We start from the raw sequence: 22,759 nt of genomic DNA on the forward strand, positions 1-22,759 counted from the left end.
GGCCAATGTAGCCAAGGTCAGAAGGGGAAGATTCGGAGGGCGCTCCTTTTCATGAAGTGCAGCTAGACCGTGGACCAGCCTCGCCCTCTCTCTACGTTACGTAAATAAGCTACTCCCTTCCGGAAAATGCTCAAAACATGGCTCTTTCAGAAACTCCCTTCTATAGAGGAAAACAAAAACTAAAAACGTGTCTAATTATTCTGTGCCGCACTATCAGCGCTGGGATGCCTATGGGTAGCTATGCACTTTACAAGTGTTTTATAGAACAGAATAGGGGAGCATCGAAAGTTACAGGAAAGAGGGAAGGCATGGGGAGAAGCAAACACAGTGAGGCTTAGCCTTTACGAGGCAAAGAAAGACACAGTGAAGAAAGTTAGAGGGAGCAGTGAGGGTAAGTGGAAACACCAACACAGTGGGACTTAATCTTGGGGAGAAACCGAGACAAGCTTGTGCAATAAGTATGCGCATACAAACGACGTGAACACGGGGGAAACAAAACAAAACAGGAAAACATTGAAGAAATGTTTGAGACTAATGTTAGAAAACATGAGAAGACACATATATCACAGACTTAGGAAGACAAGGATGTAGAAAATAAATAGAGCATTAGAGGGAGCATGGTTAAACACAGACACGAAGAAACAGACACAAGTGGATGTGAGGGACTCTAGGAAACACTGGCAAAGAAAATCACTGTCGCGGGAAGACAGTGACTTTTGTGAACAGAACGTTCCCTGTGAGGTGTACAGCTGTGAACCCTGTCCTGACTGCCAGAGTGTTAGTATCAGATATCCTGGTTTTCAGATTTTGGCCAAAACCTTAAGCCAATCTAGAGTGTGCACAACGGCTAGGTCTGCCTTTGATTTGTGACTGATCAGAACGCATCAAGTGGACCCTCTTTAGTGATAGGACCACTACTGTTGCTGTCACTCATTTAAGCATGTAGCATGGTGGTTGCAGCATACATGTTTTGGAGTGATTCTAGTATGGCACGGTCTTTTTACCCTTGTCTCATATAAATGGGAGCTAACTGCCCTTTCACCTACAGTGCTGTTGCAATCAAGTGTACCTGGATGTGTGTGTATGTATGCTAGTGAAGTTTGGTATGCGTTGAACGAGTGCCTGAGTGAATCAGAGTGACTCAGACCAGCGGAGTTCTATTTTGGAAGCCACTGGCCTGTTCATATGCACAAGATGGAGGTCAGGTTGCTTTCCCAGATAGTGGAAGTGTATTGCTGACATTACTTGGACTGGAGAGAGGGAACCCAGACAGTGAAGTGGGGAAAGCATTGACAGGCTTTTTGACTTGGAAGTTAATGTAGGTCCTTTATGATACAGCGGGAAGCTGATAGTCTTCCTGAGATTGCCATTTGCTGAAAGACAGAGGTGTGGGGGTGGGACTGCAGTTTTTGTTGTCAGAGTGAGACGGGTCTATTAGAAGGGGTGCAGTCCTTTGTCTCTCTTTCGGATTACTGTCAAGTTTGGTTGTTGACAGATGGAGATAGCTCACACCTCTTTGTGCCTCTGCTGTGGATGCTCCAATCTAGCATTGACTGTGTTTTAAACAGCATCACTCGAGATAAAAGCCAAGGCTGGAAAACAGCTTGAGACACATTAAGAGGACTCAATACAAACCAGTTCTGCTTAAAACAGACAAAAATAAATTAACATCCAGTTCCAGGTTCTCTTTGACCAAGGAGGGGCTGCTCCACAGAGTGTCCAGAGAATCATTGCTCAACCAGAGCTGGTGTGGGCTTGACAATCAGATGCCCAGAGGTGAGGGGACATCAACTGAAGTCTGATCAGGAAGAAGATTAGCCTAGGATTCCAAGCAGTCCTGCCTGAGCGATAGGGAAGGAGCGAGCCAACCCTGAAATCCAGAGCGTGTCCATTCAAAGAGCCTTAAAGCAGTTGACCTTGGTGCAGGAGTACGCGTACCAGAGAATCACAGACAGCGTGACTGGCAAGATTGAAGGTGTAGACCAGACTCCGGATCTTCAGAGTAACTGTGGTACTTCCAAAGTGTGTCCGAGCACACTTTTGGCTCAGCTTCTATTGAGAGAATTATTTATAATGATGTTTCACATCGATTTCTTTGTACATTTTGTCCATAACTAGTTAACTTTTTTTCTGCTGAATCTACTAATGAATATCCCCTTAACAAATTGAAGTCTCAAAATGCAGTGGGTTTTATGTTGACCTATGTATGAAGCACCTAACGCAGCAAATCAAATGACGTAAAATTACTATGAACGAGTATAATGAAATATCAATACAAGCATTTCAGCATGCAATTAACCCCAGATGAATCTGCAACATTTAAAGAAAATTTCAATTACAATTTAGATATTTAAAAGGCCTCTGGGTCTAAGAGAGTGGTGCTACGCCTATGAAACCTCACAGAGGGGCGGAGTAATTGTATATGGTACATTAAGCACAGTGTTTTCCAAAAATGTAGGACGATAACTCAGACACGCACAAAATGTCATCAGCCCTCTTCAATCATTGGTCTGCTCAAGTGTCTGCCCACAACAGCATGAGCATGCAACATATGACAGTGAGCCAACCAATACATTGGTTGCCTTGCACTGTGGGTGGTGGCATTTCTCTCATCTAGAATATACATCCACCTGAAAAGCAGTGCACTAGTGCCTGGTATGGCTAAGCTGCTAGGCCACGCGTTTCTTTTATATTTTTTGTATTTTGCAATTTTTCGCATAAAGAAGAAAAAGAAAATGAAAAACATGAGTTTGCCAAGGCCATTGGCATGTATTGCCAATGCTTGTTTTGGAGTGGCATCACATGCGTTTGGGTGAGCAGTTAAATCCTCTGGGGGCGCCTTACTTATAGAGTGCACTGTCCTGATCGGCGCCGTGGCAGACGAATAACTGAGAGCGCCAGGAGCAGTCTAGTGCAGTGCAGTGCGCACTATTACTATCAATGACTTGTTTCCAGTGCAAGTGTGAACTAGTGTCTGCGTTGATGCAAAGACAACATGTATCATCCCTCATTTGCATTGGGTGATATTCCCGTACAGAGGAGGGCACACCCCTTGGGATCAGGAGGTTGTATATTTATAGAATTTTTTTCCTTTCATGTACGCAAAAGAAGGGGTATACACCCATTGCCTCCTCCCCACACACACCACCCCAAACCCCACTCGGCACTTTCTGTAACATGGCCCCAGGTCTGGAAAAAAAAGTGGGAGAGAAGCGATCCTGCGAGTGGCAACCATGAAAGTAGGCATGACTGTAGATGGCTTGAAAAATACTGCTATTTCCAGATTAGGAACAACAAAGAGAAAACAGGCAGTAGGAAAAGAAAAGAGCCGTTGAGCCCGAAGGTGGAGGGCATGGCAGCAGGCCCGGCGTCGGGCGCGTACTGAGGATAAACATGTCCTCACCGGCGGCCACGAGCCAGACCACTGAAGGCGGCCTCGGAGGAAGGCAGTGGACTCCAGCCAGGTCTTTTGGGGGCGGTTAAAAAAACAAAACAAAAAAAGAGAGAGAGAACGTATTGCTGTACTTCGTGAAAGTGAGAGGCCTTCCTATGTTTTCTTGGTTGCAGATGGTGGCGGTAGAAAATACATATACGAGATTTTCTCTGCACACAGCACTGGAGCGAAGGCAAGCTCTGAAATATAACTTGAGGATGTGGTCAGACAGCGAGTTTAACTTCACGTACACACACATGCGCGTGTCTGAAGAAGGGTGCGCGCGCGCCTGCCTCAGTGCACCGGGCGAGTTCACTCTAATAAACACACTTGCATAAAACACACGCACATCTCTAGGAGTGCACCACACTGGCTTCCAAGGGCTAGGGACAGATTCTTAAAAATGCATCGAAAATGCAGTACTACGAGGGGCCTTTCCTTTTTCAGAGTGAATTCACAAAGGCAGAAATTCACCAGCATGGTTGTACTTCTGCAGTCAAACTTTAGGGTAGTGTCGAGTATGTGGTTGGTCCCGGCTGGACTCCCCCGTAAAACGTTGGTGAAGCCCTCTATTTTACCAATAATTTGAACATAAAGCTATTCCTGTGACAAAGCAGGAGTAAACACCTTTCTAGAGTGTGTAAACTGCAGGTACCACCATAATTATGCATGTACTGGAAGGGCTTTCACAAAAAACATTTTCCTTCAAGAGAAACAAAAAAGTGTGAATGCACGTTTGTGTTACAGTTTCAATGCAGACTAGTACACCTCGTATGCCTTCAACATGAGAAAATGTTATGCATCGGAGTATTTCAGAGAAACCGAATCCACACCACAGAAGCAGTAATCCTGCGGCGGCACATTTCTAAAGTGGCCTTTTCAAATCGTGCACGATTATTGCGAGCCGGAAAAATATGTATAAGCCTATCTTAAGGCCCTACTGCTTCAGAAAAATGAAAAGCAAGAGTGGACATGACAAGACATGCATCAGGATAAACTGCGCACAGAAGTCTCCCACGTGTTGCTACATTCTTTCACAAAGGATGGCAGTGTTACGCAGGTAAAAAAAAAGTGAGAAAGCAACTTCAGCAAACTATGCAACAAAAAAAACATAACGCCATGGTAAAACAACAAAACACCCATGTGCGTTGAAGCAAGGATTTTCACATCACACTTAAGGTACAGGCAGCATCTCGGCCTATGCAAATTAGCCTCGAGAAACGCTTTTTTTGAAGCGGTAGCTCAAAATGAAAGCTCTGCCTCTACCACCTGTGAAATGTGCTGGCTTCATCAAAACTTGTTTGAGTGCGAGCTAAGAGGGGCTAGTGGGGGCAATCGAGGCTAGGGCAGAGTGGTTTTTAATAAACAAGGGGAAGAAATGGGAGCAGGGAGAAAGAGAGGAAGATAATATATAATAGTCCATCATATATATACACTGCAATGCAGAGTCTGACAGTAGCTGCGGAAGGACACATGCTATCCAATCAAAACATGATGAGAGCAAAATGTTCTTTGGGTGGAACAAACAAAACAAGCCAGGATCAAGGATTTGAGAGAGACAAGGAAGTCACTCCATCCCGAGAAAGAGGCTGACCCAATCCCAAGTAATGTTCACAACTGGCTCCAGTTGTGCTAAGCGGCACTTTCGTGTGCAGCACTATTTGCCAACCATGATCGCCATAGAGCAAAGCAGCCTTGACGGCTGTGAGCCTGCACTTACAATGGAAAAGCAAACTACAAGTTCCAGCATGATCTGTGTTGTCAGGCTTGCACAGGTTTGTCTGCCCAAGTGGTACATTTTGCCAGCGGAATTGCATTCTATAGCACCATCTGCTTGCCCCTGTCAACGGCAAAGCTGTACCCTTTAGTGCTCGTTCAAAGCAGGTGTGGTTTTTTAAATTTAGATTATGGCATTATTGTCCACTTTCATACCATTTGGGTATAAACTCAAGTCAATCTACTGGGTAGACGGAGGGTAATACAGAACTAAGGACCTGAGCACCTCTGAGTAGTTAGTTACAACTCAAGGGCACTCATTCTCATGGTCTAAAGGGCACTCATTCTCATGGCCGCAGTAACTTAGATTCTGCCACAAACAGCAGTAAACAGGATTACATGTGCAGTGATATCACACTGAACATCCCTGTAAAACTGTGCCAGTTAACTCCTGGCAAAATTTCCCTTGGTGGGGTGGGGGCATATTGGGAACGGGGGCTGGAATACAATATTCAGAGCAGAGCTTTGCTTCAGAACGTGGCGAAAACGAGGTATTATTGCATCAGTGTCTTGGCGCGGAAACATCCTCACTCTGGCCAGTGGCGTACAGGGCGTTCACTGTAAACTATGACCGCTTCTCTGTAACTAGAACGATGGGCAAAAGGCCAGAGCTCGCAAGCTGTACAAAGTCTGCAAGCAGTCCATGTGTTTAGCATTTGACCACCCGAAAAGAGCTGACTTGGCTAATTCCCTTAAAATCGCCCAAAGCACGTTGTCCTCTGCCCTTATTCGTAGCTCGCGATTCTAAGTTCTTTTTCTTTCTGCAGATTAGAGTTGTTTTTCTATTGGTGGGAGGTTCTCGGAAAGCGCTTAATTGGTGAAAAAAAATGTATACATAAGTGCAGGGGCCTAAAGCTTTTTTTTTTAGGAGCCCGCCGCTCGTGCGGGCCAATGCTAGCGTTGCTGAATACCAAGGTCGTCTGTCCTCGATCCCACCTCATGCCTTTTCCTTCAACCACTCTATTCATCCCGTCTCTTTATATCACTCGTGCTGGTTCTTTTTAAGCCCTGCTTTCACCCTTTCTCACTGTTTAAAAACAAAACTTTCTCTTCCTCTATTTTTCTCCTTTTTGCACCGGGTCAGTCTGATGATGAAAAATAAGTTCCCAAAAAAGGAGTGCCGGTGCTCACCATCAGCACAGATTACGCACAACTATAGAGCTGGATAAGGTCCCAGAATCCCTGTCCCCACACCTGATGTGGATAAGGAACTATTGCTGACCAAAGGTAGTCAGTACTCGTGTAGGAACTAACAGTGTACTATTGATCACTACAAACAGCTGATCGCCGCGTCTAACTCTAACTATTATGCAGGAAACTTAGATGTACTAATGACTTTGCCCTCTGGATCACAGTGTCCAATGATGTGCAGGAACCATTGCAATGCACCTGGACTAACCACCCAGGATCAATATTTGACCCCCCCCCCCTGCAGTAGCATGGCTATCATCACCAAACTGTTGTACTAGAACCAAGTGGACAATCGTGTCCACTTCCCTGCTGTAGCAGAGTTACAACGACAGTCGAAGCATAATGAGCAGGGCCGGCTTTAGGGCAGTGCAACCGGTGAGGCTGGACTGGGCGCTGACCAGGAGCGGAACAATGACCTCAAAGGGGTAAAAGCACCTGCTGCAGAGTTCTTTGAGCTTCCAGCTTTCAGGCAGTATTAAAAATGTCAAGATAACTCTTGTGATCAATGTTCCTGCTAGAGAGAGATTCAAGTTTTATCAAGTGGCAGTTTTGACTTGCCATAAAGTAGCACACAGGGTAAATATGCCTACTGCAAAGAACAGATCTGTATTTATGCGGATAGATCAGTGGAATAGGAAAGCCAGCTTTTACCAGTGCTTTAAAACAAATAAAATGTATTTGAGAGGTGGGCTATGGAGAGACAAAGGGGCCCTTTTGCCCGTATGGTAGGGAGGGATTCTGAGGAGATTGCCATATCAGGGGGGGGAGGGGTAGGGGGGACAAAAACAACTGTCATATCAGGCGCCACCAGAGCTAAAGTCGGCCCTGATAATAGGACCCCCAGTCCATGGCTTCTTAACCTCTACTGAGGTGCAGGAACCATTGCTTTACTAACATTCTATAGCTGCCTGTATCATGGTATACAAACTCTGCAGTGGCCCAGAAACCAGTGTTGTGATAAAGTACACCACCCTTCGGATCTGCTGTGGTGTAGAAATCATGTACTAATAAACTTCAGCCATCTCACACTGGACAGTATTCCAGGAATTCGGAGCTCTGATGAATAGAACATAGTTCCTTCAAAACTTAACCACATTTTTTTTCCTTCTAAATTGAACTATTAATTCACGTTGTATTATATGCCACTCAAAACCAACCATTCTCGTCTTCTTTTAACAGTGATCTAAAGTTTATTTACACCCATCATGTCCCATCTTACATTCCGTTTTTTTTTTCCAGCCGGCTTTCATATGTTGATCACCCGCTCTGTTAATTACATGTACTACTATTTTCTCTCAAAATACAAAATCCCACCATGGTCTAACAAACAAACTATAATGTAGAATGGTCACTTCTCTCCCTCTGTCACTAGTCCTCTTTCAACAAAAACCAGCATAACATTAAAAAAAAAAACCAGAAGCTGTATACTATGTAGGGAAAGAGAAGTGATAATTCCAGACGTACAGTTGCATATGGGAAAACTGGGATATTTCAGTGTAGGTTGTGCCTTTAATCAGCTTTTCAGAAGTCCTGGCTTCTTCTAAACACTCCACATTTCCTATGCCCATCTTCCACTGAATAATTCCACTTTATAATATAGCATTGTATACACCCACCCGTGTGCAAGGCATTTTTTGCCATATCGGGAGTGGACACACTTTAAATCTTACCTGTGCATCCTCTGTGGGGGAACCGAGGATGGTCTTCAGACTGTTTGATGCTACACCATTGTTGTGGCATGCAGAGTCCAGAGCTGAACTGCTGTGCAATCGTTCAGCTATTAATCCATTTGGCAGGGCAAAGTGACTGCTAACGACCTCAATTCTCTGCTCAATGGCGCGGCCTAACACATTTACCCCATTATGTCCTGAGCAGCCAGATCGGAAATCTTGCCCCACCTCAGATGGACCTGAGTCTATTTCTTCTTCACTGAAGCAAGCCTTCGCCTCCTTTAAACCTCGTCCTACTTCCAGAGTCGAGTTAGTTACAGATGGACTAAGGGAACCTCCAAAGAGTGGATTGTTATAAAAATGATATTCCTCATCGCTGTCAGAGAAGTCATCTTCTCCATCCCTTGCACTCCACAGTCTGTCTTCTAGGTCCTCATCACTACTGTCCGGTGTGAAATGTCCATCCTCACCTTCACTGCTTTCTGAAATTATGACACCCTCCGAGATTGGGACCAACGTTGTGGTCTCCACAGGATGTGAAGATAAGCTCTCCGGTGTCTCTGTGATTCGGGGCTGCTTGTCTAGTTCATCCTGGAGATCGAGAACACATAGCTGGGCTTGGAGGATACTAGCCAGAAACATTTCCTGGGCTGACATCTGCTTACTTGTGCAAGCATCTTTTGGGGCATTTGTGAGTCTTGTTCCCTCCAGCGTTTGCCAATCCTCTCCAGGTTCTTCCGGCAAAGATACTGGATGCTTCAAATCCGTCATTCTAAATACCTTGCTATCACCTTGCCCAGGGCCATTGGCAGAACTTTCTTTAGACTGCAGATTAGTGTCCAACATCAACACTGACGTGCCTGTACTTGGATATTCCCCTGGGTGGGGAGGCTCCTGATTCAATTGGGAGGTGGAATTGTTATCTGAAAGTAAGTCTTCACAAAAGGCAGATGGATCGATGATGCCGTCCAAGCAACTGTTTTCAGACTGGGAGGCCGCTTCTGACATACATGTGTATGAGGTGAAGCCATAGTCTTCTTTGGGTACTCCAGCATCCTCCATCCCCCTCTGGTGCCACAGGCAGAGGAGATCTCAGTCAAACACTGTCCGAAAGGAAAAGAAAGCCAGTCATGCAGACAGAGGAGCTGGAATAAATGGTATCTGCACAGAATCTGCATGGCACAGGGCAAGGCAGTAGTTCAGAGTGAGTATCCATGGCTCCAACAGCAGTCCTGCAGAGACAGTGATAGACAAACAGCATGGTGTTAATAGTTAATCAATTTAAGACTGCTGTCAGATCTATGTTATTCCTGGCCAACAATGTCATTTCTGAATCAACTACACATACTACTTGATGTTTTTGGTCTAGAGACAGGTGGGAAAAATGGTGAATGAATTAGGCCACAAAAGCTGTGAGAACAGTCTAGAATCAGAATCAGTATTAGATAAGACAAGAAAAGTATTCTTGGCTATTGAAGAATCCTACCTCTCAGAAACGTAGGAAAATGCAATGCTTACAAGTGAGTGGCTGGGGTTTGTATGTGGGTGGGGGGACAAGAGGACAGTGAAGTGGAAGAAATGAAAGGAAGTATATGCAGGAGAGAGTGAAAAGAAGGTGCTAAAGAGGAAAGAGCAGATGACTGAGATATGTATTTGGAGAATTTAAAAAAGATGTGGGGAGAAAAATGGTACGCATATTACAGAGTCTATGAAGGAAAGTTCAGGAGTGACTGAGACACTCCGAAGACCACACACTGCCTACAGACCTTAGTAATCTTTAATTCATAGTCTCTAGTTTTCAGAATGGAAACATTTTCAATTCTAATTATTCACAACAAAATTATTGCTGTGACTCATTTATTAATAGGTTTGGTGTGTTTTAAGGACATGTTTATTGTGTGATATGCCTAGGTGAAATTAAAATAAAAACTCACTGAGAGGCACCAAAATACTGTTCAGGTGGCACTCTGTGAGAGGCACAGGAATTTACATCACATATTTTTTTATGCATGCCCTTGATTACACCGACCACTTCTATTCAAAAGGAATCCTAGTCGCTGGTTTTGCCCATGCACCTTTTAGAGAACATCCCACCACCACACACATATTTCATCCCACTTAAAGCACTGGCTGCTGCATAATGCAGTTGGGCCTTACTCCTGGAGTGGTGCAATGAAATGCTATAGACTTTTTAAAATGATAAAGGGAAGACCACAAATTGAAAAAAGGCAGAGAGTCCACTATCCTCCCTGCTTATCCACAACGTAACCAAGTCAAGTCAAAATGAACTTTATTTCGGAGAAAGTCTCCATAAAAGGTACATAGGATTAATCATATAAAAGAACGTTTAAAAACATACATTGGATGATTAAAAAGTGGTTAAAATACTTGCAACATTAAAAACACCAGGACATCTATATGTCCGCTAGTTACAGCAGTCATGTACAATTTGACCCGGTACAAGTTAAATCAGGTAAGCGTTTTCAGGTACCGTCTTCTCGTATGCCAGAAAGCCCCCAGAAATTTGGCCACAGCAAACACAATATGAGCAGCCATTTCACTCTTGAGGATTCTGAAGGCTTCATGACACCTAATAAAACCCAAATTCCTACAAGTGGGAACGATCCATTTTCTACGCGCCTCACTATAGCCCGGGCAAAAAAATATAATGTGCAGTTCGGTTTCGTCACTTACTCTGCATGCCGGGCAAGTGCTGGGTGCGGACTCAGACCAATGACTAGTGAGTGCACGGATTGGCAAAGACCCGTGCCTCCATTGTAGATAGAGCTTCCTAATTAGTACAGGGTAGATATTGTCCAGGGTTGGTTCCAAACTATAGGCATTTTTAGTACAAAGAAATTGCTCCGTAAGAGTCCCTAAGATTGTGGAGGAATACAATGTGGGAGCCTTGGAGTTATAATGCAATTTAGTTAGTACCTTTTTTGGGAGCCTGGGGCAAGCATCCAGGGGATCATTCCAAAGGGTGTCAAGGCCTAAACCCACCAGACTGCTCCTTACAAATTTGAACCAGGCAATATTCCCCGAGTTTGGAAGGCTAAGGACTTCCTGCAAGCCCTGCCTATAGTGAATCAATTCGGGCACCGCCCACAATCTACGCCAGTAGATCAGAGGGCGAAGCGCCAGTTCTTCTTCCAGGGGTCTAATGCCTAGGTCGAGTCTTAATGGCACTAGGGGTGTGCTTGGAGGGAGGGCTACTAGGCACCTGAGAAACCTATTCTCCTCTTTTGTCAAGCTTGGCGAGACTTTATGACCCCATAGTTCACTGCCATAAATAACGGCTCCTCTAGCTTGCACCCTATAAATATGGAGCGGAGGACCTATGGGTTTGAGAGTCGACTTGTTCTTCCCCGCCAGCCTTAGTATCCCACCCACGTGTTGCACTAATTTTAGCCTTGCTTTCTCCTGATGCGGACCCCACCCCATTTTCTCGTTAAGGGTTACACCAAGATATTCAAAGGTGTTAACTCGTTCTAGCATGTTATTCCCTATGCGGGGGATGCGGTGGAACCTAGGTGGTGGATTGAAGGCCATAAATTTGGTCTTTAGAGTGTTAATCTCCAATCCGTGCTCTCTACAGAAGTCCCCAAAGCCATCCAGCACACGCTGAATTCCCATCGGCGACTTGGAAAGAAGGAGGGTATCGTCCGCAAACCTAATTGCCGGAACCCTCCTTCCTGCCAGCTTTGGGACGTCAGAATTGGGGACCTCGTTGAGGTGATCGATGACCCCGTTGACAAAGAGGCAGAACAGGGTCGGTGCAAGTACACACCCCTGTCTTACCCCTCTGTCAACGGGAAACTTGTTAGATAAGGCGCCTTGCTTGCCACACCTCACTTGGGCATAGGTGTTGGTATGAAGGCGAATGATCATCGTCAAAAGGTCACCTGGCACCCCGACTCTGGCCAGCACTTCCCACAGCTTACCACGTGGAACCAGGTCAAAGGCCGCCTTTAGGTGCACAGATACAGTATAGAGGTTGCCACCCTCCAATTGTATTGTTTTCCAGTATATGAGGGACAGCCTGAAGACCTGGTCTATGGTAGAGATCTTTTGCCGAAACCCAGCCTGGAGGGGGCTCAAGATATCCCTATCTTCGATCCAGTCCAAGAGACGATCCAACAGAAGCCTCGGGAAAAGCTTCTGGGGGACGTCTATCAGACTGATCGGTCTGTAGTTGGCCGGGAGTAGGGGTGAGCCCCTTTTGAATATAGGGACGATCTCCGCCCCCAGCCAAGTGGGGGGGACCGCCATACCGTGGACGATAGCATTAAACAGTACCAGGAGGTAGGGGGCCCAGAATCTAACCTCATGTTTTAGAAGGTCGCCTGGGAGCTTGTCAAGTCCTGGCGCTTTTCCCGAGGAAAGGCGAGTAATTGCCATTTCCAATTCCTCCAAGTTAAAATCTTCCATCGCGGAAGAGTTACCAATAGTTAGGGACGCTGTTTCTCCGACCTCGGTTCCTAGGTGATCCAGCCCAACTGCACTATAGAGGGATGAAAAATGTTCCTCCCACACTTCAGGCGCAATATTTGCCTCTATAGCCATAACAGGCTCAGCAGAGCCATGTTTGACTATTTGCCAGAATTTCCTAGGGTCTCTGACTTTGAGTGCAGATGTCATTTCTGACCAGTTCTCCCAATCCCATTCTATTTTGGCATTTTCAAGAAGGAGCTTATAAGCAGCCCGCTTTTCCCTAATGACCATAGGGGCCTCCTTGCTTTTAAATGTCTGGAGAAGGTCTGCCTTGGCTCTCCTGCAGCTAGCATTGAACCAGGAGGCTCTTTCTCTCCTCACTTTCCTCTCCCGGACCACCGGGTTCAATACCTCGGCGAGGTTGTTGCACAGGGTCAGATGAATGTCCTCAAGAGAAAGGCACCCATCAGGCGAGGGCAATAGTGGGAGAAGTCTTCCCACCTTTTCAAGGGCTGATGCCACTAGCTCATAAATTGTCCTGATGCGGTTTGGTTTTTCTAGGAGTTTTTCCCACCTTATTCTTCGCCTGTTACTAGATATGGTTAGACTTGGGACGAGTACTCTATTTTCTGCGACAGCAGCGTTAAGAAATCCGTCAGCAGCCAGGGAGAGGGACAGGCCATTGTGATCACTGTCCAGCCTGGGGACTATTTTAAATTCTTTAACCAGTTTGCAGTCCTGTAGTTTGATTAATATATAATCTATCCGGGACTCCTGGCCTAGTCTATTGAAGGTTGGTTGCAGTGGTATGTCCCCTTTGAACCTGCCATTGCAAGCTCTAAGTGAGTTTGCAAGGGCCATAGTTATTATTTGGGATAGGAGTGGTGAGCATGACCTAACCGGGGGACCCGCAATAATTGGAATATCCCAGAGATCATCCTCCTCACTACTGACCCCGTCTAGGTAAGTCGGGAATGGTTCATACTGGATGTTAAAGTCGCCTCCGACCAGGAGTGTTGCTGAACTAGAGACAGAATCAAGGAATGTCACCAGGTCCTCCATTGTCCCTGAAGTACCCGCTACTCCAACCGGTCTGGAATATACGTTTACCAGTGTTAGACCCATCCCAGTGGGCCAGCGTAAGGCCACACACAAAATGTCCACTGAATTGGTTTCTACAGTCTCGGCGTTACAGCCAAGATGGGAACCAATCCATATTGACAAACCACCGGACGGACGTCCCTTCCCTCCCCATATGGCTAAAACATTAAAGGTTGCAAACCCAGGGTGGCAATAGTTCTCTCTAGCCCACGTCTCCTGGAACATGCATATATCATATTTCTTTATGAAGGTCGCCCATTCGCCGCAATCTAACTTATTGGGTAACCCCGCAATGTTCCAAGATAGGAATTCTAGTGACCTCAAATCCTTAGCTGTACTTGTGACAATCTCGTCAGGAATACTTTGAGCTGGCCCGGAGGGGGCCCAGTCCCCAGTATCAGAGCATTCACTATCTAGGATAACCCGTGGCGAGGGGATCTCTCTTAGTGAGCACCCACCCGCCCCATTTTTCCTCTCCCCCCCAAATGCAGGGCAGACGGTGCAGTCCTCTTTGGGACTGCACCGTCAATCCACAGCATCGAGGCAGTCGAATCTATTAGAGTGAGTGAATGGGACCCCATTCAGATCTAAGGCTGGCTGATTCCATCTATTCATGCCCCGAGGGTCCCCTTGGGGATGGACTCTTCTTCCCTGATACAGCTTTCTCCGGCCCACCCATGACCAACCCTCATCGCCTCCCTCCGCAAACCGCTCTGATTTGTCGGGGTAAAAGGCCGATAGGGGAAGTGTCTGTATGGTGGTGTGTGGTGAACCCCCAACCCAATTGCAGATGTAAGCAACTGTTCTTGGGTCTCTAAAGTTGACCAGAACACAGTCCCCTGTTCCCCTTTTGATTGTCTCTCCTACCCACGGAACCCGCCTTGCCAGAATGACCTCGTTATACATGCCTGGGGGTAGGGGCCTAAATTTGTTGAGCCAGTCTATAGTCTTATTTTTGATCGAAGTGGGAGTCTCGTTGGCGCCCTCAGCAAGCTCCGGGACACCACTAAGAACTACCACGTAGGGAGCAGCACCAGGAGGTAGATGAGCTGATCTCCTGGCGGGCTTGGGATCAAGGATCTTCATTTGGGGTTGCATGGGTTGCTCCCTGGGATATAAATTGGGTCCGTTTGGTAAATTTACCGGAAAATTAGGTCCCTGTGTCTGGGCGACAGGGATAGCCATTACCAAAGTTTTGTTAGTAGTGTCCTCCCTATGAGGTAGGGATGGGGGGGGGTGGAAGGGAAGGGTTTGAAATGTCCCGTGCTGTGTTATTGCTTGGGGCTAGATTATTGGTAACAGATACACTAGGTTGGGTAATGGCTGAGTAGAATGGGTTCGTTTGGTGGGAAGATGATGGTATTGCGGGGGCTGCACCCCCCCTTGCTACACACTTTGAACAGATACCACTACTATTTAGCGATACCTTTAGTGTCCCTACGCCCTTTACCAGATCTTTCGTTAAATCCTCCATTCTAGTCAACCTACCCTCTACTTTCACATGCCCCCTGGTAGATTCCGTAAGGGATCGCTGAGTAGCATTTATACCCTCCTCAATGCCACTTAGCCTAGCCTCTAGCCGTGTTAGTCTATCTTCGAGGGAGTTTATCAGGCGTTCAATGGTGGAACTCAGGGCTCTATCCCCTGTTTGCGCTTCCCCATCAGTATTAGAAGTTGCAAGGAGACTACTTGACAATAGGGGAGTAGCTTCAACCCTTGTGTTAGTGTTAAATACCTGGGGTGTCCTCCCTCGTCCCTTGCTCTTATTTCGTGGGGGTTGAGGGTTATCAAATTTTAATATTTTAGATTCTTTCCCCCCCAAACCCTGGGTGAACTGTTTCCTTTTCTTGGTTGCGCCTTTACCTTGGCTAACCTCTAGGGTCTTATTCCTAGATTCGGGACCCTGTGGGGGTTGGTTAGAGGGGACAAGGAGGAGGCTTTGAGAATCGCCTTGTATATCAGTGCTATCGATATTAGTTGAAGGTTGGGCTTCATCAGCTGACCCTAGTAGTGGTGGTTTTAGACTCAGATTCCTGGTATTCTCCGGTAGGCCCTGCTGGATAGGTGATAGAGCCCTAGCGATAGCCCCAAGAGAAGAGCGTTTTGATGCAGCCAATCCCTGTGACAGTCTCCTCTCTAGCGTGATTATTTCTTTATCAAGTACAGAGTTGGCCCTTATGATAAAGTTATCCATAGTCCCCAAGGTGGAAAGTGTTTGTGCTCCAGACCTGGCAACGGTGCTCCTGGTTTCCCTTGCAGCCATGATCACCTGGTTGTATCGAAGATGGAATTAGAGGGTGGCCCGGACCCGGCCTCTACCGTCCTCGAACGGCCTCAAACGGCCCGCTCTTTGCCCGGTCTTAGACCCGCGCGCGTCCCGCTTGCGCGTGTAAGCGTTAGGCCGATTTTAAGGTGAGGGGAAGTGGTGTTGGGGGAGGAGTCGGGAAGAGGACCAGGTGCGGCTGTTCAGCGTCTCGCTCAGCACCCTGGTCCTCGCAGTCCCGGGCGCTCCCAGCAGTTCGTGCGTCCAGCAGCAGCCCCTCCACAGATTATAGTACAGCGGCCAGCGCGGGATCCAGTCGCCGCTGTCACCCCAGAAGCAGGCAACGAAAACCCTGTCCCTCGAGCGGCACCCGCGACACGGGGGCCGCGAGTCGTGGTAGAAGATGGGAAGGGTAAGGTGAAGATCCAGGCAGTCCCAGGAAGTGCAGAGCAGCAAGGAAGAATAACTGTGGCGTAACCCTTTCTTACCTCATCCATGGCCCTGAGAGGTCAAACCTACTATGACAAGATGTTTAAATCTCAATAAAAGTTTAAAGCCCAAAAATGAATTAGGCATCTAAATACACATCTTTAGCTTAAGCCACGCTGAGTGGTTTAATCAATCTCAGAATATCTCAACTCTAATCAGACCCAATTGGAACCAGTAGGCACTCAGAGTTGCTTTTACTTGTCAAATATCCACCTTCCATTCCGGCAACATACAAATTCCATAAACACCACGAAAATTCCAAACCAGATTTCACGTCTGGGGTCTACTAAACTGCTGACTGGATATCTCAAACACCAACATTTAAAACACTATTCGCAGAACCAAGTGGGGCCTTCGATTTCTTACAGAGACCTGGTAAACAAAGATATCCAGCACTCATCTTGACAGATTTATTCGCCACTATTACGCAGAAACTAAGTAAGTAGAATGTGTGGAGTAGTAACCCTAACCCACAGGACCACCCTGACCTGCACCATCCTTAACAACTCCAAATACCAGTCTTCCCAGTGCCCTTAATTGCTATCAAGCTTAACATTAATAATTTTACATCATACCCTTCAAGGACAAATTGTAAATTTGTTGGAGAATGTATAGACTACATGAGAAGTACATCTTTACCAGCTCAGGAAAAAAAAATTCCAGGACATTTATCCTGGCTCCCAAAAGAACCAGGTACCTCAAATGTCTCTGTCATAGTGAACAATCATCACCTTTTACAATACTTGAAGACCCAAAAGCGAAAGAATGGAAGCATCCTTGAGCTTATTATCTCCAATAAAGACACCTTGAATTTAGGCATGCCCAAGCCAGTAGATTGGTGAAACAGCTCTCGAATCCATTCCTTTATCTCCACTGATGTGCATGTTTCTAACAAGCAAACTGCAAGAGGGTTGAACGGGGCTTGAGATTTTAGTGACATAAATATACCAACTCTAGATAACCTCATATGAAACAAACGTAATATTCTAGCAACAAGAGACCAATGCAACACCCTACAACAGAGAACCTTTCTAATGAAACAGCCACTATATTAATAAGACAACTTATTCAAACACCATAAATAAAGAGGATCCCTTTATAGAAAATGGGGAGGGAAAAAAATCAGGTGCTCCATGAAACTTAACAATAAAAGGAGCAATGTTCACTCGATTGCGAGAATATAGTCGAAAAACTGAACCACCTCTCAAACTACTCCTAAAATTAATAACTTCGAAAATTGTATTTAAAAACCAAAGCTGAATTCTTCAAATTCCAGGTTGATTCTCTATGAAGTACTAGAAGAATCAATCACTTCTACTAACAAATACCCTATACTTGGGGAAAGAAGGAAAGAGTTCATCAATATATTTAAAGATAAAATGGCAAACCCTGAGAAAGAACTCATGTTCGTCAGTCTGCATACTCCCTGCCCACCTTGGTCATGAAAATGTTCAGCATCATGATCACATTTTGAATCCATCTTAGCCTCTGCCCTTGACTAGATCATCACACATATAAAACCTTTAAAATACTCAGTTGTTTTACACTGTCAATAATTACATTCTCTTGAATACGTGAAGATAATGAATGGGCCTGGAAGGAAATATCCTAAATGGTTTGAGTTGTACTCCTCAAACAAAACACATTATGTAAAAATAAATACATCCTACTGACACAAATAAGCTTGTAGTCCCGGAGGACTTCATATTGGCTCCATTGATGTTTAATGCCTACATTGAGCCCCTTGTTAAATACAGAAAAGATCTATACTTAAACTACAATCAAAACGCAGATATGCAACTGTTGGAAATGGCCCTTTTTGCAGGGTTATCCCTAAACATTTTGCTTTTTTCTCCTATTTTTTCCTGACCTGTGTGTTGGTTGTAGGACTCTGGGCACTTCACCACTGCTGATCAGTGCTAAAGTGCATATGCTCTCTGTGTAAACTGGGTTTAGATTGGTGTTTCCATGATTGGCTATTTGATTTATGTGTCAGTCCCTAGTAAAGTGCACTGCGAGTGCCAGGGCCTATAAATCAAATGCTGTTGGTGGGCTGCAGCACTGGATTGTGCCACCCACGCAAACAGCCTGTAAAGTGTGTCTAAGGCCTGCCATTGCATAGCCTGTGTGCAGCCTGGGGCTGCCATGTCGACTTGACAAATGCACACACTTGCAAGTCCCTAAACCTTCCCTTTTCTACATGTTAGTCACCCCTAAGGTAGGCCCAAGGAACCCCTGTGGGCAGGGTGCATTGTATGTGAAAGGTAGGACATGCCCTGGTGTGTGTGGCATGTCGTAATAGTGAATTACAGCCATTTTTGTTTTTCACTATTGCAAGGCTACCTGTTCTCCATAGGCCAGAATGGGCAGTTGGATTATTACATCCTATAATCCTAACTGACCCAGGGGACATGGTAGAAATTCGAGTTTAGTATGCCTGAACTCAGAATGATAAAATACATATTTTAGAGAAGTTGGTTTTAACATTCTGAGTTTGAAAATACCAATTTTAGAAAGTAGTTATTTTCTTGCCTAACCATCCAAACCTGCCTCTGCTAGGTTGTGTATTCCCTGTCTGGAGTTTGAGTGACAGGGCTGGGGAATTCCAGGAGACAGGGTGAGTCCGCCCAGTGGTGAATAGAGAGACCTGAATCTAGATGGGAGGGAAGAGTTGCACCTAAGACCTGAACAGGACTGTGACTGCCCCCCACAGTGCTGGCTCCACCCCCTGTGGTGCGTCTGATGTCTCTGCCCTGCACTGTGAAAGGAGAGAAGGAATCATATCAACAGAGTGCTCCAGGGCTGTGCCTTTCCTCCACAATGCTGGCTCCATCTTCTGTGGGTCGTCTGATGTCTCTGTCCTGCACTCTGAAAGGAAAGAAGGGGTCATGTAAACAAAGTGCTCCAGGACTGACCAGAACTGGTTTGGACTAGGCAAAGGCCTCTCTGCCCACAAAGGATTTTGGGGTATAATTAGTGGGACCCTGATACCAAGAATTTGGATTACTTCTGAACTAAGGAACCTGCCAGGAAGAAGGACCGGGAAAGCTGGAGTACTGCCCCTATGCTGTGTGCTGTGGGGTTGGCCTGCAGTGGTTGCTTCTGTCTTGGATAGGGAAAGGACTGGACTGTACTTTCATCATCCTGCTGTTAGAATTTTCTCCAAGGGCTTGAAGTAGAGCTTGCCTCCTGTTGGAAGTCTCAGGGATAGAAAAGACTTCACAGATCTCGCTGGAATCAAGAAACCTGCCAAGACGAAGAGCTGCCAGGAGGAGTACTGCCCCTTTGCTGTGTTGTTGCTTTGTTGGGTTGGCCTGCAGCTGCTGCTTATGCCTTGGGCAGTGAAAGGACTGGACTGAACTTTCTCTACTTGTGCTGAGTATCTCCAAGGGCCTGAACTGAGCTGGCCTCCTGTTAAGAAGTCTCAGGGACTCCAAAGACTTCATCAACCTCTGGATACTGCTCCAGGAACCGCGGTTTCAGTTGCCACAGAGAAGAGGGAACCGCGACCAACTCCGTCACCGACTCTGTCGCTGGCCTGGTCTCACGACTCCGTCACCGAGCCGCTGCCTGCACCGCATCGGGAGACACCGCAACCTGCATCGCCTCGCTTCACTTCGCTGGCCTGGGCTCACCGACACGGTTGCTGCTGGCTCGACACCCGTGACCAACTCGTCACGCACAGCTGTCCGGCTCGGCCAGCGCCAATTCCCGCCAACCGGCTCTGTCACTCGCATCGCAACTTGCCAGCACCGCATCGAGCACCATCTTGCCCTGCACCGTAAGCCTTGGTCTCACAGACGCCGTCTACACGATCGTCACCGAGCCACTGCTCGCACCGCATCGAGGGACACCGCACCTTGCACCGCTTCCATTTTGCACCGCAACCGCGACAGATACCAAGACCGACTCGCACACCCGTGTAAGCCGCACTAAGAAAGGTACTGTGAACGAATCTGTGCCGCTGTTGCTGGCCCGTACTGACGCGTCAGCGGGAACTGCGAGACTCTGTTGTTTTCAGCATCGCGGTAGACTCGGACTGAGCTACCGACTCGTACGAACTGTGTTTTTCAATGTATTTAGCAACTTAAAGACATTTTGAGAAGTAACTATTTCTGAAGTACTGTATGGTGGATATTTATTGTATTTGGTCTTGTTTATATAAAAATACTGGATATTTTTCTAAAACTGGTGTGGTGTCAGTTTGTGGTGCTTACATTGTATTACTGTTGGTTTTGTGCAAATGCTTTACACACTGCCTCTAAGATAAGCCTGACTGCTCGTGCCAGGCTACCAAGGGGGTGAGCAGGGGTTATTTTAGGAGTGTAACTCCCTTGTCATGAGTAGAGTGGTGGTTTCTGCCTGGCTTGGGTGCAAACCTTAGCCAACCAGAAATCCAATTTCTAACAGCAACTATGCATCAATATTTCTGAAGGCTTAAATCCTAATAACTTAACCTCCCAAACTCCAACACCTAATGAGAAGGAGACATTTAAGACTGGATGTCATTAAAATGGATTTACTCTTCCTCTCACCGAATAAAATACCCAAGTTTAAAATCATCTGGCTATGTGTCCTATACAATCAATCTTAAAATATTAAACCAAGCCAGATTCATAGGCGATATACTTGACAGATACCTGAACCTGGAGTCTCACACCAAACATTCATACAAAAGTGTTTTTTCCCTTCCAAGACATCTCAGACAATGCAAATCATTCATCACGAAGGATGACTTTGAAAAGCCAGTCCATTCCTTAGTGCTGTAACATTTGATGATGGAAATGGACTCAACTAGCGGCCCCATGAAAACGGCAGCACCTTTCAGAGCAATTCTTTATGCAGCAGTGCATTTATTTATAGTAATTTAAATTTATGTGTATACATACAAATAACTATATTTAACTAGAATAACTATAACAATTTTATACAGAAAAAAAACATACCCAAAAATGTTCCAGAGCACTTTACATAGGTTCATGTTGCTTGATATAGAACAAATACATCATTTGGAAAATATGACAAAAGAGAGCAATATTAAACAGACATCAGCATTTTATGTATATGTACAGAGACTGAACAAGGAGGATAAAAGAGAAAAGAACGCTATTAACAAAAGATACATTAAAATGCAACAGAGGTTTTAGGTTCGAGTCGCTGTAATCAGATGCATCTCAACCACAAAGAGCCATCTACAGGAGAACATGAGGCTGGAACAGCCGGTTATTTCTTAAAGGTTTCAAAAGGAGACACAAATGTAGATAGTATAGAGATTCAGGATTTGGGTGTACTTTCTGAGAATGATTGTTTCAGAGTTTTCCTTTCTTAAATCTTGGATTTCCACTAAATAAATACAGTATCTTCACAGAGAGCACTGCCCACCCAAGATGATCAGTCAGCAAGCGAGATAGTTCAGAGTTACACTCAGAAGAACTTTGTAAGTGATGGAGGTCAGCCTTAGAAAGGTTTATGCTTCTACCGGGAGACATTGGAGTGTGATCTCAGGAGGTTTAATGTGATCATTCTTCCTTGCCCCAGTGGCTATTCTGACTGTCGAATAAGGAGCACTTTTAAGAAGTCCCAAGGGGAGCATAGGAACACAGGGATAAAGTTGGTTGCTTGAAATCTTCTTCAGAGATAAGGGATTTTATACCTTGAAGATGTCTCAGTTGTCACTGTGCCCCACTGACTAGTGCATAACTGTGAGCTTAATGATTCAGGTTTCTTGTTTAGGATGAAGCTAACTAAGCGATTTTGTGAGTTCTACGGTAATCACCTTGAAAGCAAGCATACATTTGACCATATAACTCCTCTACTAGCTGTAGTCAAATGACTACCATAGGAATTAAGATACTCCTTTAAAACAACATGCCTGACACACAGTCATTCACATCAACTCTCCTACACAAGATTACTGGGAGTTCCAGGAAACTCTGAAGCAAAGGGAACCCTAGGCAACTACAATTAATCCTTCTCAGGTATTGCCCCGAGAATCTGGAACTCCCTACCTACGGAAACAAGACTGATTCCATCAACAGTATCCTTCAAAAAGGAAGTGAAAGCTCTACTGATGAGTACCTTTCTGAGTTAGAAATTAGCCTCTGCCTTTCGGCATATCAGCCTACTCCTGGCTGATCACCCAAGACCTCCTCATCCAGTGTCACGTCGACGCCTTTTGGCTTATTCTACTCACATGTTCCTCTGCCTTCCTTGTCTTGCTCCTCTGCTCACTTATGATATATTTTGCAATGTTATGGGTCTGATCCCCTCAATTATTTCTTCATTATTTACCTGTTGTTATTTTTCTTGCATACTGCTCCTGTTTTGACACAATTATCCCCCACTATGTTTGTTGCAACTCTTCTGTAAAGCGCTCTGATACCCTTTTGTGTCATGTTCGCG

General features: G+C 45.6%; 1 protein-coding gene across 1 annotated transcript in view; it reads right to left on the reverse strand.

The window, feature by feature from the left end:
• Window positions 1-22,759, reverse strand: part of LOC146784284 (uncharacterized) — a 356,736-nt gene that overhangs the window by 261,705 nt on the left and 72,272 nt on the right. The window contains exon 2 of the mRNA XM_085635400.1: window positions 8,071-9,302. Within this exon, the coding sequence (XP_085491526.1) occupies window positions 8,071-9,132 (1,062 nt within the window). The 5' untranslated portion in view covers window positions 9,133-9,302. The remainder of the gene's footprint in view (window positions 1-8,070; window positions 9,303-22,759) is intronic.

The sequence above is a fragment of the Triturus cristatus genome, chromosome 11 (assembly GCF_964204655.1).
Source record: "Triturus cristatus chromosome 11, aTriCri1.1, whole genome shotgun sequence".
Taxonomy (NCBI): Eukaryota; Metazoa; Chordata; class Amphibia; order Caudata; family Salamandridae; genus Triturus; species Triturus cristatus.